Source organism: Passer montanus, unplaced genomic scaffold, assembly GCF_014805655.1.
Source record: "Passer montanus isolate IOZ18808 unplaced genomic scaffold, ASM1480565v1 scaffold179, whole genome shotgun sequence".
Lineage (NCBI taxonomy): Eukaryota > Metazoa > Chordata > Aves > Passeriformes > Passeridae > Passer > Passer montanus.
In genome coordinates, this window is record NW_024365270.1 from 52,994 (window position 1) to 68,778 (window position 15,785).

At 48.5% G+C, this 15,785-nt stretch overlaps 2 protein-coding genes and 1 long non-coding RNA gene across 4 annotated transcripts in view; 2 read left to right on the forward strand and 1 right to left on the reverse strand.

The window, feature by feature from the left end:
- The window catches only part of LOC120500175 (homeobox protein Hox-D9), a 39,236-nt gene extending 36,803 nt beyond the window's left edge, over nucleotides 1-2,433 (forward strand). The window contains exon 2 of the mRNA XM_039704675.1: nucleotides 1,830-2,433. Within this exon, the coding sequence (XP_039560609.1) occupies nucleotides 1,830-2,065 (236 nt within the window). The 3' untranslated portion in view covers nucleotides 2,066-2,433. The remainder of the gene's footprint in view (nucleotides 1-1,829) is intronic.
- A 2,861-nt stretch (nucleotides 2,434-5,294) lies between these two features.
- On the reverse strand, nucleotides 5,295-13,407 carry LOC120500167. The gene is made up of 3 exons (XR_005627042.1): nucleotides 13,287-13,407; nucleotides 6,857-6,944; nucleotides 5,295-6,171 (listed from the first exon to the last, which is right to left on the reverse strand). It is a non-coding gene; the product is annotated as an uncharacterized LOC120500167 (long non-coding RNA).
- Nucleotides 11,824-14,535, forward strand: HOXB8 (homeobox B8). 2 transcript variants are annotated; one of them, XM_039704654.1, is made up of 2 exons: nucleotides 11,824-12,515; nucleotides 13,201-14,535. In XM_039704654.1, exons 1-2 carry the CDS (start codon nucleotides 12,095-12,097, stop codon nucleotides 13,506-13,508), a joined length of 729 nt encoding a protein of 242 aa, XP_039560588.1. In that variant the 5' UTR covers nucleotides 11,824-12,094; the 3' UTR covers nucleotides 13,509-14,535. The 2 variants fall into 2 exon arrangements, with proteins under 2 accessions (XP_039560588.1, XP_039560589.1); XM_039704655.1 differs by having other exon boundaries at nucleotides 11,825-12,515; nucleotides 13,204-14,535.
- The last annotated feature ends 1,250 nt before the right edge of the window (nucleotides 14,536-15,785 follow it).

A 15,785-nucleotide genomic window follows, 5' to 3' on the forward strand; every position in this document is an offset into this window, starting at 1 on the left:
AACCTGGCGGGGCGGGACCGCCGCTGGATGATTATTTTATTTATTTTTACATGGGAAATATTCAATATATTGATTTTTTTATAGAGATTTTTCACCACCTCGGCCTCTGCCAGCGGGGTGGAGTTTTGCTCCCAAAATTTCGTGAATCCCTCCCCTCCCCTGATGGAAAAAATTCCCAAAATTCCCAAAATATCCTTTTTAAAAAAAATTATTATTCCACCATTGCCACGCAGCTTCTCCCACCCGCGAGCGTGACTGGTGGGCTTTTATTTATTTTTAATTTAAATTGTTTCATTTATTTATTTATTTAGTTATTTCTAGTTTTATTTATTTATTTATCCATTCATCCGTTTATTTCCATTACTTTAAAATTTTCTTGCTTTCACTTTTAATTCTATCCCTTTATAATTTTATTTCATTTTTTTAAAATTAATTGTCATACTTGTTAAAAAAAATAAAATTTAATTCATCGTTTATTTGTTTTTATTTTTTTTTTTTACATTTATTTGGGTTTTTTTGGCTCCGGGTCCAGGCCTCCGGCAGCAGCTCCCAGAGGGTTTGTGGCAGCCAGAGAGGTTTTTTTTGGGCCAAAAAATAATTTTAAAAATTGAAATTGTCAGGATTTATTCGGGGAAATCCCCTGCGGGTCTCCCCGCCCTGAGGGATGGGTCTGGGGGAGCAAACCCCGGGAAATGGGGAGGAAAGGGAATTTTTGGGGTTGGTTTAATTGTGTGGAGCGTGGGGAGAGGGGGGATGGGACCCCAAAAACCCCGGGGGACCGAAAACCGGCAGGAATGAACCCAAAACCCACAGAAATGAACTCAAAACCGGCAGAAATTAACCCAAAACTTGCAGAAATTAACCCAAAACCCACAGAAATGAACCCAAAACTTGCAGGAATGAACCCAAAACTTGCAGAAATTAACCCAAAACTTGCAGAAATGAACCCAAAACCCGCAGGAATGAACCCAAACCCCTCCGGGGTGCACCCATAACCTACAAAGATTCACTCAAAACTCTTAGAAATTCACCCAAAATCACAGAAATTCACCCAAAACCTACAAAGATTCACCCAAAACCTGCAGAAATTCACCCAAAATCACAGACATTCACCCAAAGCTGCAGAAATTCACCCAAAGCCGCAGAAATCCCCCCAAACCCCTCGGGGTTCACCCCAAATTTGGGGTGCGGGGCCAGCTCCCCTCCCCGCCCCCCGTGCCCCCAATCCCGGTCCCGGCACCGCTGGAATTTTTTTTAATTTTTGGGGTTTTTTGGGGTTTTTCCCAGTATTTTTGGGTTTTTCTGAAGTTTTTAACGGGGTTTATTTGAGTTTTTTAAAGGTTTTTTGGGCCTGGAGGGTTGGGGTTTCAGTCAGGAGTTTGTTTTGTTTGTTCGTCTGGGTTTTTTGGTTTGTTTTGGGTGTTTTGGTTTGGTTCGAGTTTTTATTTTGATTTTGGTTTGGCTTTGGTTTCTCGGTTGGTCGGTTCATTTGGTTTGGCTTGGTTTCAGTTTTGGTTTTGGGGTGTTCTTTTTTGTTTGTTTGTTTGGGATTTTATTTTTGTTTCATTTCAGTTTATTTCTTTTCTTTTCTTTTCTTTTCTTTTCTTTTCTTTTCTTTTCTTTTCTTTTCTTTTCTTTTCTTTTTTCTTTTCTCTTCTTTGCTCTTGTTTTGTCTTGTTTTTATCTCGTTTCATTTTCTTTCACCGCCCCTCCCACCACCCCCCATCCCCCTTTAAAAAACCCTTCAAAAACCCTTACAAAACCCTTCAAAAACTCACTAAAAATCCAATTTACGCCTCTTTTTCTCCCCATTTCCCCCCATTCCCCAGCCAACCCCGCCGCCAGCTGGCTGCAGGCGCGCTCCTCGCGCAAGAAGCGCTGCCCGTACAGCAAGTTCCAGACGCTGGAGCTGGAGAAGGAATTCCTGTTCAACATGTACCTGAGCCGCGAGCGGCGGCACGAGGTGGCGCGGCTGCTGAACCTCAGCGAGCGCCAGGTCAAGATCTGGTTCCAGAACCGCCGCATGAAGATGAAGAAGATGAACAAGGAGCAGGGCAAGGAGTGAGGCCGGAGGCAGAGCCCCCGGCATCGGCGTTTTGCTCCAAACCGCCCCAAAAGCGGTGCTGGATCCTCCCCACCGAGCTGAAATTTTGGTTATTTTCAGTTTTAACCCAAAGCCCGGCCCTTTTTGGGGTAAGGAATCAGAGGACAGAGAGGCAGAGCCCTCTCATCGTTTTTCTCCAAACTGCCCCAAAAGCGGTGCTGGTCCTCCCCCCACGAGCTGAAGTTTTGGTTATTTTCAGTTTTTAAATCACTTTTCTTCTGGAGGCAACTCCAGCGCGGCTCTTCGTGGGGCAAGGAGTGAAAGGAGACAGAGGAAGAGGCCCCAAATCTCAGAATTTATCTCCAAACTGCCCCAAAAGCGGCGCTGGATCCTCCCCACCGAGCTGTTCCGGCTGAAATTTTGGTTCTTTTCGGTTTTTAAATCTCTTTTCTTTGGGAGGAAACTCCAGCGCGGCTCCTTTTAGGGCAAGGAATCAGAGGACAGAGAGGCAGAGCCCCCGGCATCGGCGTTTTTCTCCAAACTGCCCCAAAAGCGGCGCTGGATCCTCCCCACCGAGCTGTTCCAGCTGAAGTTTTGGTCATTTTCAGTTTTTAAATCTCTTTTCTTCAGGAGGGAACTCAGCCCAAAGCGCGGCTCCTTCTGGGGCAAGGAGTGAAAGGAGACAGAGAAAGAGGCCCCAAATCTCAGAATTTATCTCCAAACTGCCCCAAAAGCGGCGCTGGATCCTCCCCACCGAGCTGTTCCGGCTGAAGTTTTGGTTATTTTCAGTTTTAAATCACTTTTCTTCTGGAGGTGACTCGGCCCAAAGCGCGGCTCCTTTTGGGAAAAGGAATCAGAGGGCAGAGAGGCAGAGCCCCAAATCTCAGAATTTATCTCCAAACTGCCCCAAAACCCAGCCCCGGATCCTCGCCCCGCGCTGTTCCAGCCGAAGTTTTGGTTCTTTTCAGTTTAAACCCAAAGCCCGACCCTTTTTGGGGTAAGGAATCAGAGAGCAGAGAGGCAGAGCCCCGAAGCTCGGCCTTGTGCTGCAAACTGCCCCAAAAGCGGCGCTGGATCCTCCCCACCGAGCTGTTCCGGCTGAAATTTTGGTTATTTTCAGTTTTAAATCACTTTTCTTCCGGAGGGAACTCCAGCGCGGGTCTTCGTGGGGCAAGGAGTGACGGGACGGAGAGGCACAGCCCACGAGCTCGGCGTTTTTCTCCAAACTGCCCCAAAAGCGGCGCTGGATCCTCCCCACCGAGCTGTTCCAGCCGAAATTTTGGTTATTTCCAGTTTTAAATCTCTTTTCTTTGGGAGGAAACTCCAGCGCGGCTCCTTTTAGGGCAAGGAGTGACGGGACGGAGAGGCAGAGCCCCAAATCTCAGCTTTTTTCTCCAAACTGCCCCAAAAAGCAGCGCCGGATCCTCCCCCAGTCCCAGCTCGGCCGTTCCAGCTGAAACTTTGGTTATTTTCGTGTTTTAAATCCTTTTTCTTCTTCCTGAGGTAACTCAGCGCAAGGCCCGGCCCTTTTTGGGACGAGGAGTGACAGAGACAGACACCGAGGCCCCAAATCTCAGCGTTTTTCCCCAAAACCAGCGCCGGATCCTCCCCCAGCCCCAGCTCGGCCGTTCCAAAATCTGAAATTTTGATTATTTTCACTTATTAAATCCCTTCCGGAGAGAGCTCAGCCCGAAGGCCCTTTTGAGTTCATTTCTTTTCCTGTTTCCTTTTTGGGGCTCGTTTCTCTTCCCCTGTTTCCTTCTTCCCCTTCCCCCCCCAGTGTCAGAACAACTTTTTCCCCTTTTTTATTTAATTTTCCCCCCCAAAAAATAAAAAAATACCCCCGACCCCAAAGCGGCCACCCCCAAACCTGCCCGCTCTTTCTTTTCCCCACGCACGGACAGAGATTTGTGATTTTTTCCCCCAATTCCCCCACCCCGACCCCTCCCAGACGCTCCCGCGGTGGCCGAGCACCCAGACGATTTAATTAAACTGCTGCAGGACAGACACATTCATTAAGGCTCGCCTTTAATTACACCCAACAAATCACCTGCCAGCTCCAGCCCGGGGTCGCCGCTCCTCGCCAGCCCCGATTTGGGGTCCCCCCCCCGGTTTTTCCCCTCAATATTTCATTTTTTTGCTCCGTTCGCCGTGCAGAATTGGAATTATTCGGCGGAATTCGGACGGCGGCCGAGCTGGGACTCGGAGGAAAAGTTCCGCGGGATCTTTTTTGGGGCAGGAACGGCCGGTTTTGGGTGGGGAGGAGAGAAAAGAGAGAGGGGAAGGGAGAGGGGGGAGCGTGGGGCGCCCCCCGAGCCGCCTGGTCAATGATTCAGGGGAAAGAGAAAAGGGCGGAAGAACCCCCGCCAGGTCACCCCCAGCTTCTGAGAGAAGAGGAAGAACGGGATTTTCTAGGTTAAAAATTAAAAAAAGAAAAAAAAAGAAAGAAAAAAAAAAAGTACAAAAATAAAAGGAAAAAAAAACAAAGAAAAACAAACTACCTTCGTGGAGCTTTCAGGGAGGGGCCGCTCGTTCCTAGCGCTCGATATTTATAATTTATTGAGGATTTTTGGGACTTTTTTCCTGGAGCTGCTGCAGAGATAAAAGCGCCAACCCCAGCCCGGCTTTTTTTTTTTTTTCTTTTATTCTTTATTTTTAATTGTTATTTTGGACGACTTGGACTCTCCGCGCTCGGGCTCGGGGCGGCCCCGCGGGGTTTTGGGGTTTCCCCGCGAGCTCCATCCTCATCCTCACCGAGGCCGCAGCGCGGATCCCGGGCGGGATTTGGGGTTTTTTGCTCTCTTTAGGGACAGATTTGGGGTTCGGGGAGGGCGGGGGGCAGGGGGGGTTAGTTCAGCTCGGTTCCTGTTGTGACCCGTGTTTCGTGCTCGTGTTTCTGTCAGTGCTGCAGCTCGTGTTCTCGCTCTGCCGTGGCTTTTTCTCGCTCTTTTTAAGATATTTTTTAATTTTTTTTAAAGTTCTCGGAAGAGTTTTGCGGTTGGTAGTGGCCGGGAAAAAACCCGAAAAATGGAATAAAAAATAGAAATTAATCTCTCCACTCGGCTCCGTGCGAGGAGTTTGGAGTTTGAGGCGTCCCAGGGGCTCCGGGATATGGACGGGGGGGGAAAGGAGAAAAAGGCAGAAAAAATGATAAAAAAATGAGAAAAAATGAGAAAAAAAGCAGGAAAAAAAAAGCAGAAAAAAGCAGGAAAAAAAAAAGCAGGAAAAAGCAGAAAAAAGCAGGAAAAAAGCAGGAAAAAGCAGGAAAAAAGCAGAAAAAAGCAGAAAAAAAAGCAGAAAAAAGCAGAAAAAAGCAGAAAAAACCCATTTTTTCCTGCAGTTTATCAGGAGGAACCAGCACAAATCTGGCGGCGGCGATAGCGAGGATTCGCGGATTTGCATTTTTGCAAACCGCTCCTGCACTTTTTTCTGGGGTTTTTTTTCTGCATTTTTTTCCTTCCCCTCCCTCCTCGATCCCGAGATAAAACCCGCGGAGCTGCGCTGAAATTTCCGCCGCTCCAAACCCTCTCAAAAAGGGTTAAAAACCCCAAAAAAACCCCCAAAAAAACCCAAAAAAACCCCAAAAAACCCCAAATTCTCTCCCCGCCTTGAAGAGAAACCAGAGCTGGAGGGTTTCAGACAATTCCCCAGAAAACTGTTCGGGTTTTTGGGTTCATTTTTTGGGTTTTTGGGTTCATTTTTTGGGTTTTCCTCGTGTGAAACTTTCCATCCTGCTCCTGGGGGCTCCAAATTTAACCCTTCTGCTGCCGGCGGGAGTTCAGCGCCACCAAACTTCGCTCTGGGTTTAAAATCCCAACTAAAAAAATTCCATTTTTGAGGCGTTTCGAGCTGCGGGCAGCAGGAAGATTTCTCTAAATGCCGATTTATTTTTTAAAAAACCTGCGATTCAATGACATAAAACGGGTGGGAAATGATGCTCGAGCGGGGCGGGATTTTTCCAGCTCGGTTTGGTGAATCCTCCACGTCTCCAGCGGAGCTCGGATTTGCCCAAATCCTCTTTATTTTCATTTCCAGACGCGTTTTCCACGAGTTCCTCGATGTTTTGCGACCCCATCGGCCACCGGGATTTAGGAAGTTTTTTTTCCCTCACTTTCCTTAGAGTTGTGCTAAAGAGCAGATATTTTTAAGATGACGATTATGAGGTTCTTTGAGAATAGAATTGAAGATGTTAGCTGGTTTTATTAGGAAATAATCTTAAAAAAAAAAAAGAAAAAAAAAAAAAAAAAAAGGAAATGTTGGGGAAATTGTTTTCTGTAGCACCAGCCCGGATGTATTTTCCAGAGATGTTTTAATGCTCCAGAATAAAAACCGATTTTAGAACAACGAGCAGCGCTGTCCTTGTGTTCCTCACCCCGAATTCTGGAATTATTCCCGCCGTGGTTTCCTGGCGTTTTTTGGGTTCAGGTCTCCAAAAATCGGCCCAGGAGAAGTGGAAATGATTCCACTCCGGAGCAGCGAGAGTTTGCTGGGTCCCGCCCGAGCTTGGTCCTTTTCTGACGCTTTATTTCGGATATCATTTTAAATTCTGAAGCCCGAGGCTGCGGCTGCGCCTCCCCTTTGCTCGCGGGTTTATTTCTGATTTTTGGCTTTTCCATCCCTTCGTTCCCGCCCCGGCCCGGGGGAAAAGGCTCTGGGTGGATTTTCCGCCTTTCCTCGCTTTATTCCCCTCTGGCCCAAGGAAAAACTTCCCCCGAGAAGATGAAAAAAAAACCCAAAAATCCCCAAAAAGTCCCCAAACCCCCCAAAAAACCCAACGGGGGAACCCCACCCGCTCTCCCCGCCCGGCGTCACCTCGGGTTTCCTTTTTCCAGGAGCGATTCCTGCGATTCCCTCCCGAAATTCCTGTGACGTTTTATCGCTCACGGAGCCCCGCGAGCGCCTGGGAAGTGGTTTTATATTAAAAAAAATTAAAAATTAAAATGATAACAATTAAGAAGCGCCAAGCCAAGCCCGAGTCCTGCTGAGCCCCGCAGGAAACAGGTACGAGAAGCAGAGCCCGCAATCCCCTTCCCACTAATTTTTAACAAAATGGGCCGCTCTAAAGGGCAATATTTCACTTCTTAAGGGGGAAAAAAGGGGGAAAAAATCTCCTTTCTTTGGGGCAGCCCTGAAAAGAAAACAAAAGAAGAAGGAAGATTTTTGGGGCTTGCGGAGGGAAGGGAGAGAAAGGGAAGGAACTTGTCATAAAGAAAGGAAAATCCAGCGCAGTGTGCTGCCATAAAAGAATATGACCGCTATAAAAGTTTATAGGGTATAAATTTCTGAAGGTTAAGGAACTGAGCGGCTGTAAAGGAAACGGCGCAAGGAAACTTTCAGGAACTCCTAAATTACTCCAAGGAGCCGGGAGCGCGGGGAAGCCCCGCGCGGAAGGGCTCGCCCGCTTCCCCTCTTTTGCCTTTTATTTCTCTTTTCTTTTCCTCCTTTTCTTGTTTTTTTTACCTAGGGAGAGGCATGTCAAAAAATCAGAATTGTGGGGGGAAAAAATATAAAAGGTGGGGAGGGACTTTTGTTAATTTATTCTTCTCTTGCAGATGCCGTGAAAATCCAGCGCTCGGGATGATCCCCTTTGTTCTTTTTTTTTTGTTTCCCCTTTTTTTTTTTTTTTACCCTTTTTTTTCCTCTCTTTAAAGCAATTCCAGGCCTGCACACAACAACAACAACGCACGCACAGGAGGCACCCCCAGCGCTCGCACCCTCGAAGTTCTGGCGAGACGTCTGGGCTGGGGAAGCTCTTGATGACTTTACAGCCCCCCCTGGCCCCCCGGGCAGCAGAATGACCAATTGTTTAGTCTCGGAATTTGAAACAATAGCTCGTTTCAGAAGCGAACCCACTTCGCCTCTTTTTTTTTTTTTTTTAAATAATTTTTACTTTTTTATTGCCGCACTTGGAGGAAACTCCCGCGCGGCGAGGGCGGAGAGGCGACAAAAAATCCATTCTCGTTTCCCCCCTCTTTTCCTCCCTCGCCTCCTTCCCTTTTTTTACATTTTTGACGCTGTTTCATGCTCGCGGCGCGGAGCGGCGGTTTGAATTTTGGTGGTTTTTTCCCTTTTTTGGGTTTTTTCCCCGGCAGGCGCGCCGCTGCAGTTCCGCGCGCGGCCGCGAGGTGGAGCCGTTGCTCCACGCTAGAGGCGCGAGCGCCGCGCGCCCATTAGGTAAAATATTGGGTTAATTATCGCTGTTTTGCCCATTTTACAGCTCGCATCTCCTCTTTTTTTAAATTATGCCAGGCTGGGAAGGGAAAAAAACACCGCGGCAAGGCGGCGGCAAAGCCGCGGTGAGAGGTGGGGCGCGCATCTCCGCTAAATGTTCGTTTAAAAGGGAATAAAAAAGAGCCGGGTTTTGTTTTCTGCTGCTCTGGGGGTGGGAGGACAGCTGAAATTACCCCAAGCCCGCAGATTTACGTTTGCAGGGTTGAAAAAAGAGAGCGGCTGGAAGATTTCGGGGAGAAAGGGACGCGCAGAACCGGGACAATATTTTTCCTCTCGGCCATTAGGATGATCTGCGCTTTCCCCGCTCGATATTTTATGTGTTTTATAATCCCAGCCACCGCAGGAAAAAAAAAAAAAAAAAAGAAAACAGAAGAAGGAAAAAAAAAAACCAACTCAAGCATGCAACAAAACAAGAGCATTTGTTTCTTTTAGAAGTTGAGCCACTCATTTCTGGCGTGGCTGCCCCATCTTTGGGCAGGGCTGATGCTCTTCGCTCGAATTCTTCACTTTAACAGCTTCAGAAATATTTTTTTTTTAATGCCACAAACGAGTAAATGAACCCAAAATGCTCTTAAACCACCCGGGTTTGGGGTACATATAAATACACCCCTGATGCGGCGGCAAAAATGTCAACTTTTAACTCCACCAGTTCGCTTTGATTTTGGCCTTTGATTCCTCAGAATTACGAGGCAAAAAAAATTGACTCAGATGTTGCAATTCTCCCGCTACAAACGCGGCAATAATTTCAAGATGGGTTTTCTTTCAAATTGGTATAAACGGGTTTTTTTCCCCGGGTGAGAATTGCTCCCGAGTTCCACCAGAAACCGCTCCCGCCGCTCCAAAAATCGAGATTTTGGGTGAGGGCGGATCAATTCAAACCCACACGCAGCAGCCCAGGGTGGGAAATCTCATTTGAAGAGGCAAAGTTTGGGCACCTCGAGGCTCCGTTTCAACGCCCCGGCGTGAAATACGAGCGCAAACAGAAACAAATGAGCGAAATGAAGAAAAATCTGGCCCCTGTGCATTGGGCGAGAGCAGAGCGCAGCAAACTTGAGGTTCAGCAAGGAAAGGCTTCGAGGCTCTTCCATTTTTTTATTTTTTTTGCCTTACGAATTCCCAATAAATCTTTCCTCCGCCGGGTGTTTATAAATTATCTCTCCCCGGCACCCACGCCGCGCTCTCGCGCCGGCCGCGCTCGCTTTTCCTTGGAATGGAAACATTTTCCTTTCATCGGGAGCCGAGGCCGGCGCGGCGGTGATTTAGGATCAGCCACTGATTTCGGGGCTTTGCTGGCTCCCGGAGCACCCAAACCCCTCTCACTTGAGCAAAACCTCCCCTTCCCACCGCAACTTCCCGGCCTCCGCCGGTTCCTGCCTTTCCCCCTTCCCAAACCTCGGGAACAGCCACAGCAGGAGAAACTTCTGCTGGAAAATCACTTTTTTCCCATTCCATTTTAATTTTTTTCTTTTTTTTTTCCTCCCTCCCTGGATATTCCGGCATCCCCCTCGGCCAGGTTACAAAGCTCTGTTTACTCCTCTGCACCATTTTTATGTCGCGCGATGAAACCCAAAATCTGCTCGATCGGCAATAAAAGTGGGGAGAAAAAAGAAAATGTTAACTCGTCTTTTAGAGGGGCGAAAAAAGCCTTAATTATAGCGCCGCAAGTACTCCAGCAGCAATAATTACTGGGAAAGGCTCTTAGGCTCGGCTGGAATTATCCCTGCGCAAAATAAAGGAAGCGTCTTTACTTAAATTATTTCTCAAAGGATGGGTTTAAAGTTTTATTCCGTTGCTATCTTTGTTTTCTTTCTTTTTTTTTTTTTCCTCTTCCTTTCTGCCTTCCTGCCTTTCCCCACTGATAATTTTAGTGAGGATTTTCAAATTATTTTTTAAGCCAAGGTAGAAGAGCGGAAATATTTCAACTTTTCCCTCTTTTCTCGTGCGGTGGAGGTTGAATTTTGTCCCTCAGCCGGAGGCGGGCAGGAGCCGAACCCTCCTAAAATTCACTTTTTGCGCTCAGACGGAGGCGGTGGGGAAACAGCAGAAACAGGCGGGGAAAAGCGGGGAAAAAACCCGAAATTGAGGTGGGAAAAGAGAGGCTGGGAAGGAAAACCCAGGCGGAATTGCGGGGGGCTCCGGGGGGGCCGGGGCGGGCGCGGGTCGTTATTAACTGAGAAACGTCTGGGTAATATTTGCTGACTGCGAGAAATGAATTTCCAAATCTACCCCCTGTGTGTTCCGGCGGTGGAAAATTGCAGCGCTGGCATCCGAGGGGCAACTTTGGCTCCGCTGGTACCAAACGCCAATAAAAGAGAAAAGCTTCTCGCGCCTCTCCCCCATCCCCATCCCCCCGGGTTTTTCCCTGGGAAGGAGTGGAGTGGAGGGAAAAAAAAAATGAAATAAAAAGGAATGAACTAAAAAAGAACGGAATAAAAAGGGATGGGATAAAGAGCTGGAAGTTCTGGGGGCGAGGGGGGAGAGGGGAGGGTCTCTGCCCTGGAGGCCGCGGAGCCGCAAATTCGGAGTTTGGAGCCACCCCGAGCGAGCCCGGGTGAGGATGAGGAGGAGGAGGAGGAGGAGGAGGCAGCGAGGGCGCAAAGCCGATGTTCTAGCTGGAAAAGTGTCACGGTTTTAATTCAATATTGACACCTCCGCGCCTGGCCGCGGCCGCGCAAGGCTCCAGTGCAGGGCTGGGCTTGACAGCGGCGGAGGAGCGCGCTCGTAAAACCCGAACGGCTTTTATGGAGTGCGGCATAAACAACAACAACATCCCCGGCTTTATGGCGCTTTATAGTTTGTTAAACAGTTTACGGCCTTTTTTGGGGCTATTACAAACGCAATTCCCTTCATGCGATAGTTAAACCTTTATCAATAATAAGGAAATTGATCATTAAAATGTTAAATATGACTACCTCGTTTGTTTTAAAATATGTTTAGGATAAGAAGCTGTATGATTTGATAACTTGTATTAAAATACCAATTACATTTATAGGACCTTTTAAAACTGGTAGCAATTAAATCGTGTTCTTTTACAGTTTTCCAAAGCGACCCTGACATTTAAAAAGGCTAAAACTGCCTCGTTAAAATTTTGAAATTAACGACTGCGAGCGCTCCTCTTTAATTTTCCAACACTCCCCAAAAATCAATCTTTTGGGTGGTCTAGGTACGTGATTTGTTGTGAGGCGAGCGATATCTCATTAATGGAGGTAGTTAAACATATTTAATCCGTATATTCACCCCACCTCCTCCTCCCTTCCCCTCTCCCTCTCCCTCCCTCTCCCTCTCTCGCTCCCCCTCGCTCGCTTTTCCTTCTTTATTCTCCCACACTCTTCCTTTCACAATCATGCGGTGCAGAGTCCGTGTGGAGTAAGGAGAAGCCAATAGGATGAGGTTTTGGTAATAGATGCAAATGATCATGAAAAGACACTGCAAAATATGAAACAACTCATTTGCGCTGAAGTAAATCACTGAAAACTGTTTATGAACTGGCATCTCTTCTTGGAAATGTAAAGCGAGAACTCTTTAAGTGGCGATTTTTTTTTTTTTTTTTTTTTTAGGGGTGGGGGGGGAGGAAAGAATTCAATATCATGCAGGCTTAGAGTTTTGATTATATCCTCCTTTTATATTCCTGGAAATCACAAACTGTCGTTGCTTAGCATCTTAGCGCTTTCTTTTTTTGCTAATAGATTCTCGTGGTCTGGTTTGTTGTGGGGGTGATTTTTTTTTTAAATATTTTTTTTAATTTTTTTTTTCCGCCTGCTTTAAAAAAAAAAAAAAGGACAAGGGAAAAAAAAAAACCAACCTCTTATTGAAATTAAAATGAGCTCCTATTTTGTCAACTCACTCTTCTCCAAATACAAAACCGGCGACTCCCTGCGCCCCAATTACTATGACTGTGGCTTCGCGCAGGATCTGGGGGGCAGACCCACCGTGGTGTACGGCCCCAGCTCGGGGGGCTCCTTCCAGCCCCCGCCCCAGCTCCAGGAGTTCTACCACGGCGCCTCGTCGCTCTCCAGCTCCCCTTACCAGCAGAACCCGTGCGCCGTGGCGTGCCATGGGGACCCGGGCAACTTCTACGGCTACGAGCCCCTGCAGCGGCAGAGCCTGTTCGGGGCGCAGGAGCCCGAGCTGGTGCAGTACGCGGACTGCAAGCTCGCCGCCAGCGGCCTCGCCGAGGAGGCGGAGAGCTCGGAGCAGAGCCCTTCTCCCACCCAGCTCTTCCCCTGGATGCGACCGCAAGGTGAGGCGAGGATGGCGAGGAAGGGCGAGCCCCGCAAAGCAACCCCCAGCTCGCCCCCAGCCCCTTTATTTTATTTTGTTGGTGGTGTTGTATTTTGCTTTTCTTTCTGTCCCCCTTCTTTGCCGCCTTTCTTTCTCTCGCTGCCTTTTTCTTCCCCCCGGTGACTGTATTTTACTGCTTTATGGGGGTAAACTTTTGCACTTGTAAATTGCTTTATAGTTTAATTACCCTGAAGGAGACCTTTTCTTCTGGGGGCTGAGCGAGCCGGGCTTTCTGTGGAAGGAAGCGTCCTTAAAGTTTATGGCACTTTTATAGCCTCAAAAAGCCCCTTCATTTTTGCTGGCCGCTCGATCCGGGCTCTCGGCCGCGCTGCCTCCCCTCTCCGGGCTGCAGCCGTTGATTTCTTCCCGTTTTCGGGGTTTTTGGGGGCCGGCTGCGCTGTTGTTGCGCTGGGGGTGCTGATCAGCGTGCAGAGCGCAGCTCCAGCCGGGGTGGGCTGAGGGCGACCCCCCCTCCTCCTCTCCCTTGCCCTGCTCTCCCTCTCCCCCCGGCCCCTCTCCCCTCTGCAGCACCCTCTCCCCGCGCCCCCTGGGCTGTCGGTGCCGCTGGCCGAGCCTGGTTTGTGTTTCTCTCAAGCTCCTTCTCTCGTTTTCCCCTCTCCCACCCCAACTCTGCCATCCCCCAGCAGCCGCCGGACGCAGGAGGGGGAGGCAAACCTACAGCCGCTACCAGACGCTGGAGCTGGAGAAGGAATTTCTATTTAATCCCTACCTGACCCGCAAACGGAGGATCGAGGTCTCGCATGCCCTGGGATTGACAGAGAGGCAGGTCAAAATCTGGTTCCAGAACAGGAGGATGAAATGGAAAAAGGAGAACAACAAAGACAAGTTTCCCAGCAGCAAATGCGAGCAGGAAGAACTGGAAAAACAGAAAATGGAAAGAGCCCAGGAGGTGGACGAGGAAGGGGAAGCACAGAAGGCGGACAAGAAATAAAGGGATTTTTGAGGACTGAAAGGCAAGCGCTGCTGGGGTGGAGGAGCCCCCGAGCCCCACGTTAATGGCAGTCGGTGTGAGGGAGGGGTGGGCTGGGGGGGGACAAAAACAACAAACCAGAAAAACAAAGCGTAGAAAAGAGAAAAAAGGGGGGAAAAAAAGAAAACAAAAAAAAAAAAAAAAAGAGAAAAACCACCAAAAAAAAAGAAAAAAACCCCAACCCCTTTTATTGCTGTAAAACAATATAGCTGCGAGCAGCACTTTCCCGATTCTCCTCTGACACAATGCGCAGGAGGCGGGAGGCACCGGGAGCTCGCTGCCTTTTGCCAGTTATTAACTAGCGGTAGTGTAACGCAATAGCTTCTGTAAAACATGACTGTGAAATCCTCTCTCTCTCTCTGTCTTTCTCTCTGTCTCTCTCTTCTTTCCGGGGGCGTGGGGGGTGGGTTGGTTAACATAGCTTTCAGCGCTAGAGGAGTTATGTGATATTACATTTGTGCACTTTTTTATTTTTTTAATTTGGGTTTTTTAGTTCGTTATTTCCCCAGTCCTGTTTTTGATTTTGGTTTTTTTTTTTTCTTTTTTTTTTTTTTCGTGGTTTATCTGTGTGTACTGGAGGTAGCTATTGAGACAAACATCCCAACAACATGAAACTGCCTATTTATGCTATAGTTATCTCTCTCTTTCTCTCTCTTCACTTTCCCCTCCTCTTCTTTGCCTTGGTTAGGGTTTTTTTTTTTTTTTTTTTTTTTTAACCCAATTTTTCAATGTCTCTTCCATAAGAAAAAAAAAAGGGAAAAAAAAGAAAAAAAAAAGGCGTTTTTCTCTCCTTTAGTTAGCATGCGCACAGTGAATCAAGTTGTAAAGTGATCTTTAGGTTAACTGTGAAAAAGAATGTATACTGTATACGTGAATTACTTTATTGGGGGAACTAATGCTATATTTTGTTGTTCTTTCACCACTTTGTTCTATTGTCTAAACCTGGAAGCGGCGGAAGAAAAGTTACAATAAAGTTTACAAGCGACAATTCCGTGACATCATTCTTTTCGCCCTGCTCCGCTTCCTCCTGCACCGCTGCGATAGAAAGGAAATAAAAACCCAAATTTGTGCGCGGACAAAAAGGCAAAACCCGGCCGGGCCGGGCAGGGCTGGGGCCGGGGAGGGGAAGGGCCCGGGGCTGCTCCTGCTCTTGCTCCTCTTCCTCCCGGCTCTGACAGCTCGGGCTGCTCGCGGAGACCCCGCTGCAGGTAACCCCCGGTGCATTTCGCGGCGGTTTTGGGGCTTTTTGGGGCTTTTTGTGCAGCCCGGGGCGCTCGGGCGCTTTGTGCGGAGCGCAGCTGAGCCGGGGATGCTGTAACCTTGGGGAAGGAGAAAGCAGCACCAAGCCCGCACCATTGTCTGCTTTTCCTGCCTCCCGGAGTTGGTTTTTTTTTTTTTTTTTCTTTTTTCTTTCTCTCGACGCCCCCCTCCCCATCCCGCCCCAGCCGGGGCCGCCGCCTCCTCGCACAGAAATACAAAAAAATATTAAAAAGACAAGAGTCAGCTCGGGTTTTGGGTGGTTCCTGTGCCTGGCCGGCGGAAGCAGAGCAGGCAGCTGCTCAGCCCCGAGCCGGCCCCGGCAGGCGCCGAACGAGGGAGCCCAGCGCTCTTTTTGTGCCCCAGCAAGGAAAGCAAAGGCCAGCTCCGTGCGCGGCTCAGAGCCCGTGGCACTGGAATAAATCAGATACAGAGCTGGGCGGCATTTGGGGGTGGAAAAAACCCGCCTGGAACGATTAGGTATCAATGAGACATTTGTCTTTTTTTTTGAGACAAGACACCTGGCAGAGGGCTGGGGGGGAGGGGAGGGAATTATGGACAGTCTGGAGAAAAAAAGTAGCTCGGAGCCGAGGAAATGGTGCGAAGGAGGGAAATTTAGACGGGATCAATAAAGGGATAAATAGAAGTCCCTTCCCTTTCCTCCAGCAGAGAGAGACCGAGAGAGCCTCGCTGGTTTGTCAGCAACGTGCTTGTAACCCCCTCCCCTTCTTCATGTTTTTTTTTTTTTTTTAATTTTTCTCCCCCCCTTTCTCCCTCGCTCCGAGCTGAAAACTGATTACAGGTTGCTTATCGACTCCAGCACAATTTCACCCCTTGCAGCAGGGATCGCGCAGGGTTTTATACGGCATCAATTATTTATCATATTTGATAAATCCAGCCGCACAGTCCCGTGCCCCCGAGGAGGGGGCGGCCCGCGATTGGCGCCGGCGCAGCCACGTGCCCGCGCGTCACCGGGGCCGG

Bases quoted from the DNA above. Each gene is read 5' to 3' on its own strand.
- HOXB8 (XM_039704654.1), top strand. From the start codon at position 12,095: ATGAGCTCCTATTTTGTCAACTCACTCTTCTCCAAATACAAAACCGGC. The intron at 12,516-13,200 runs GTGAGGCGAGGA...GCCATCCCCCAG, and splicing joins CCCCTGGATGCGACCGCAAG to CAGCCGCCGGACGCAGGAGG.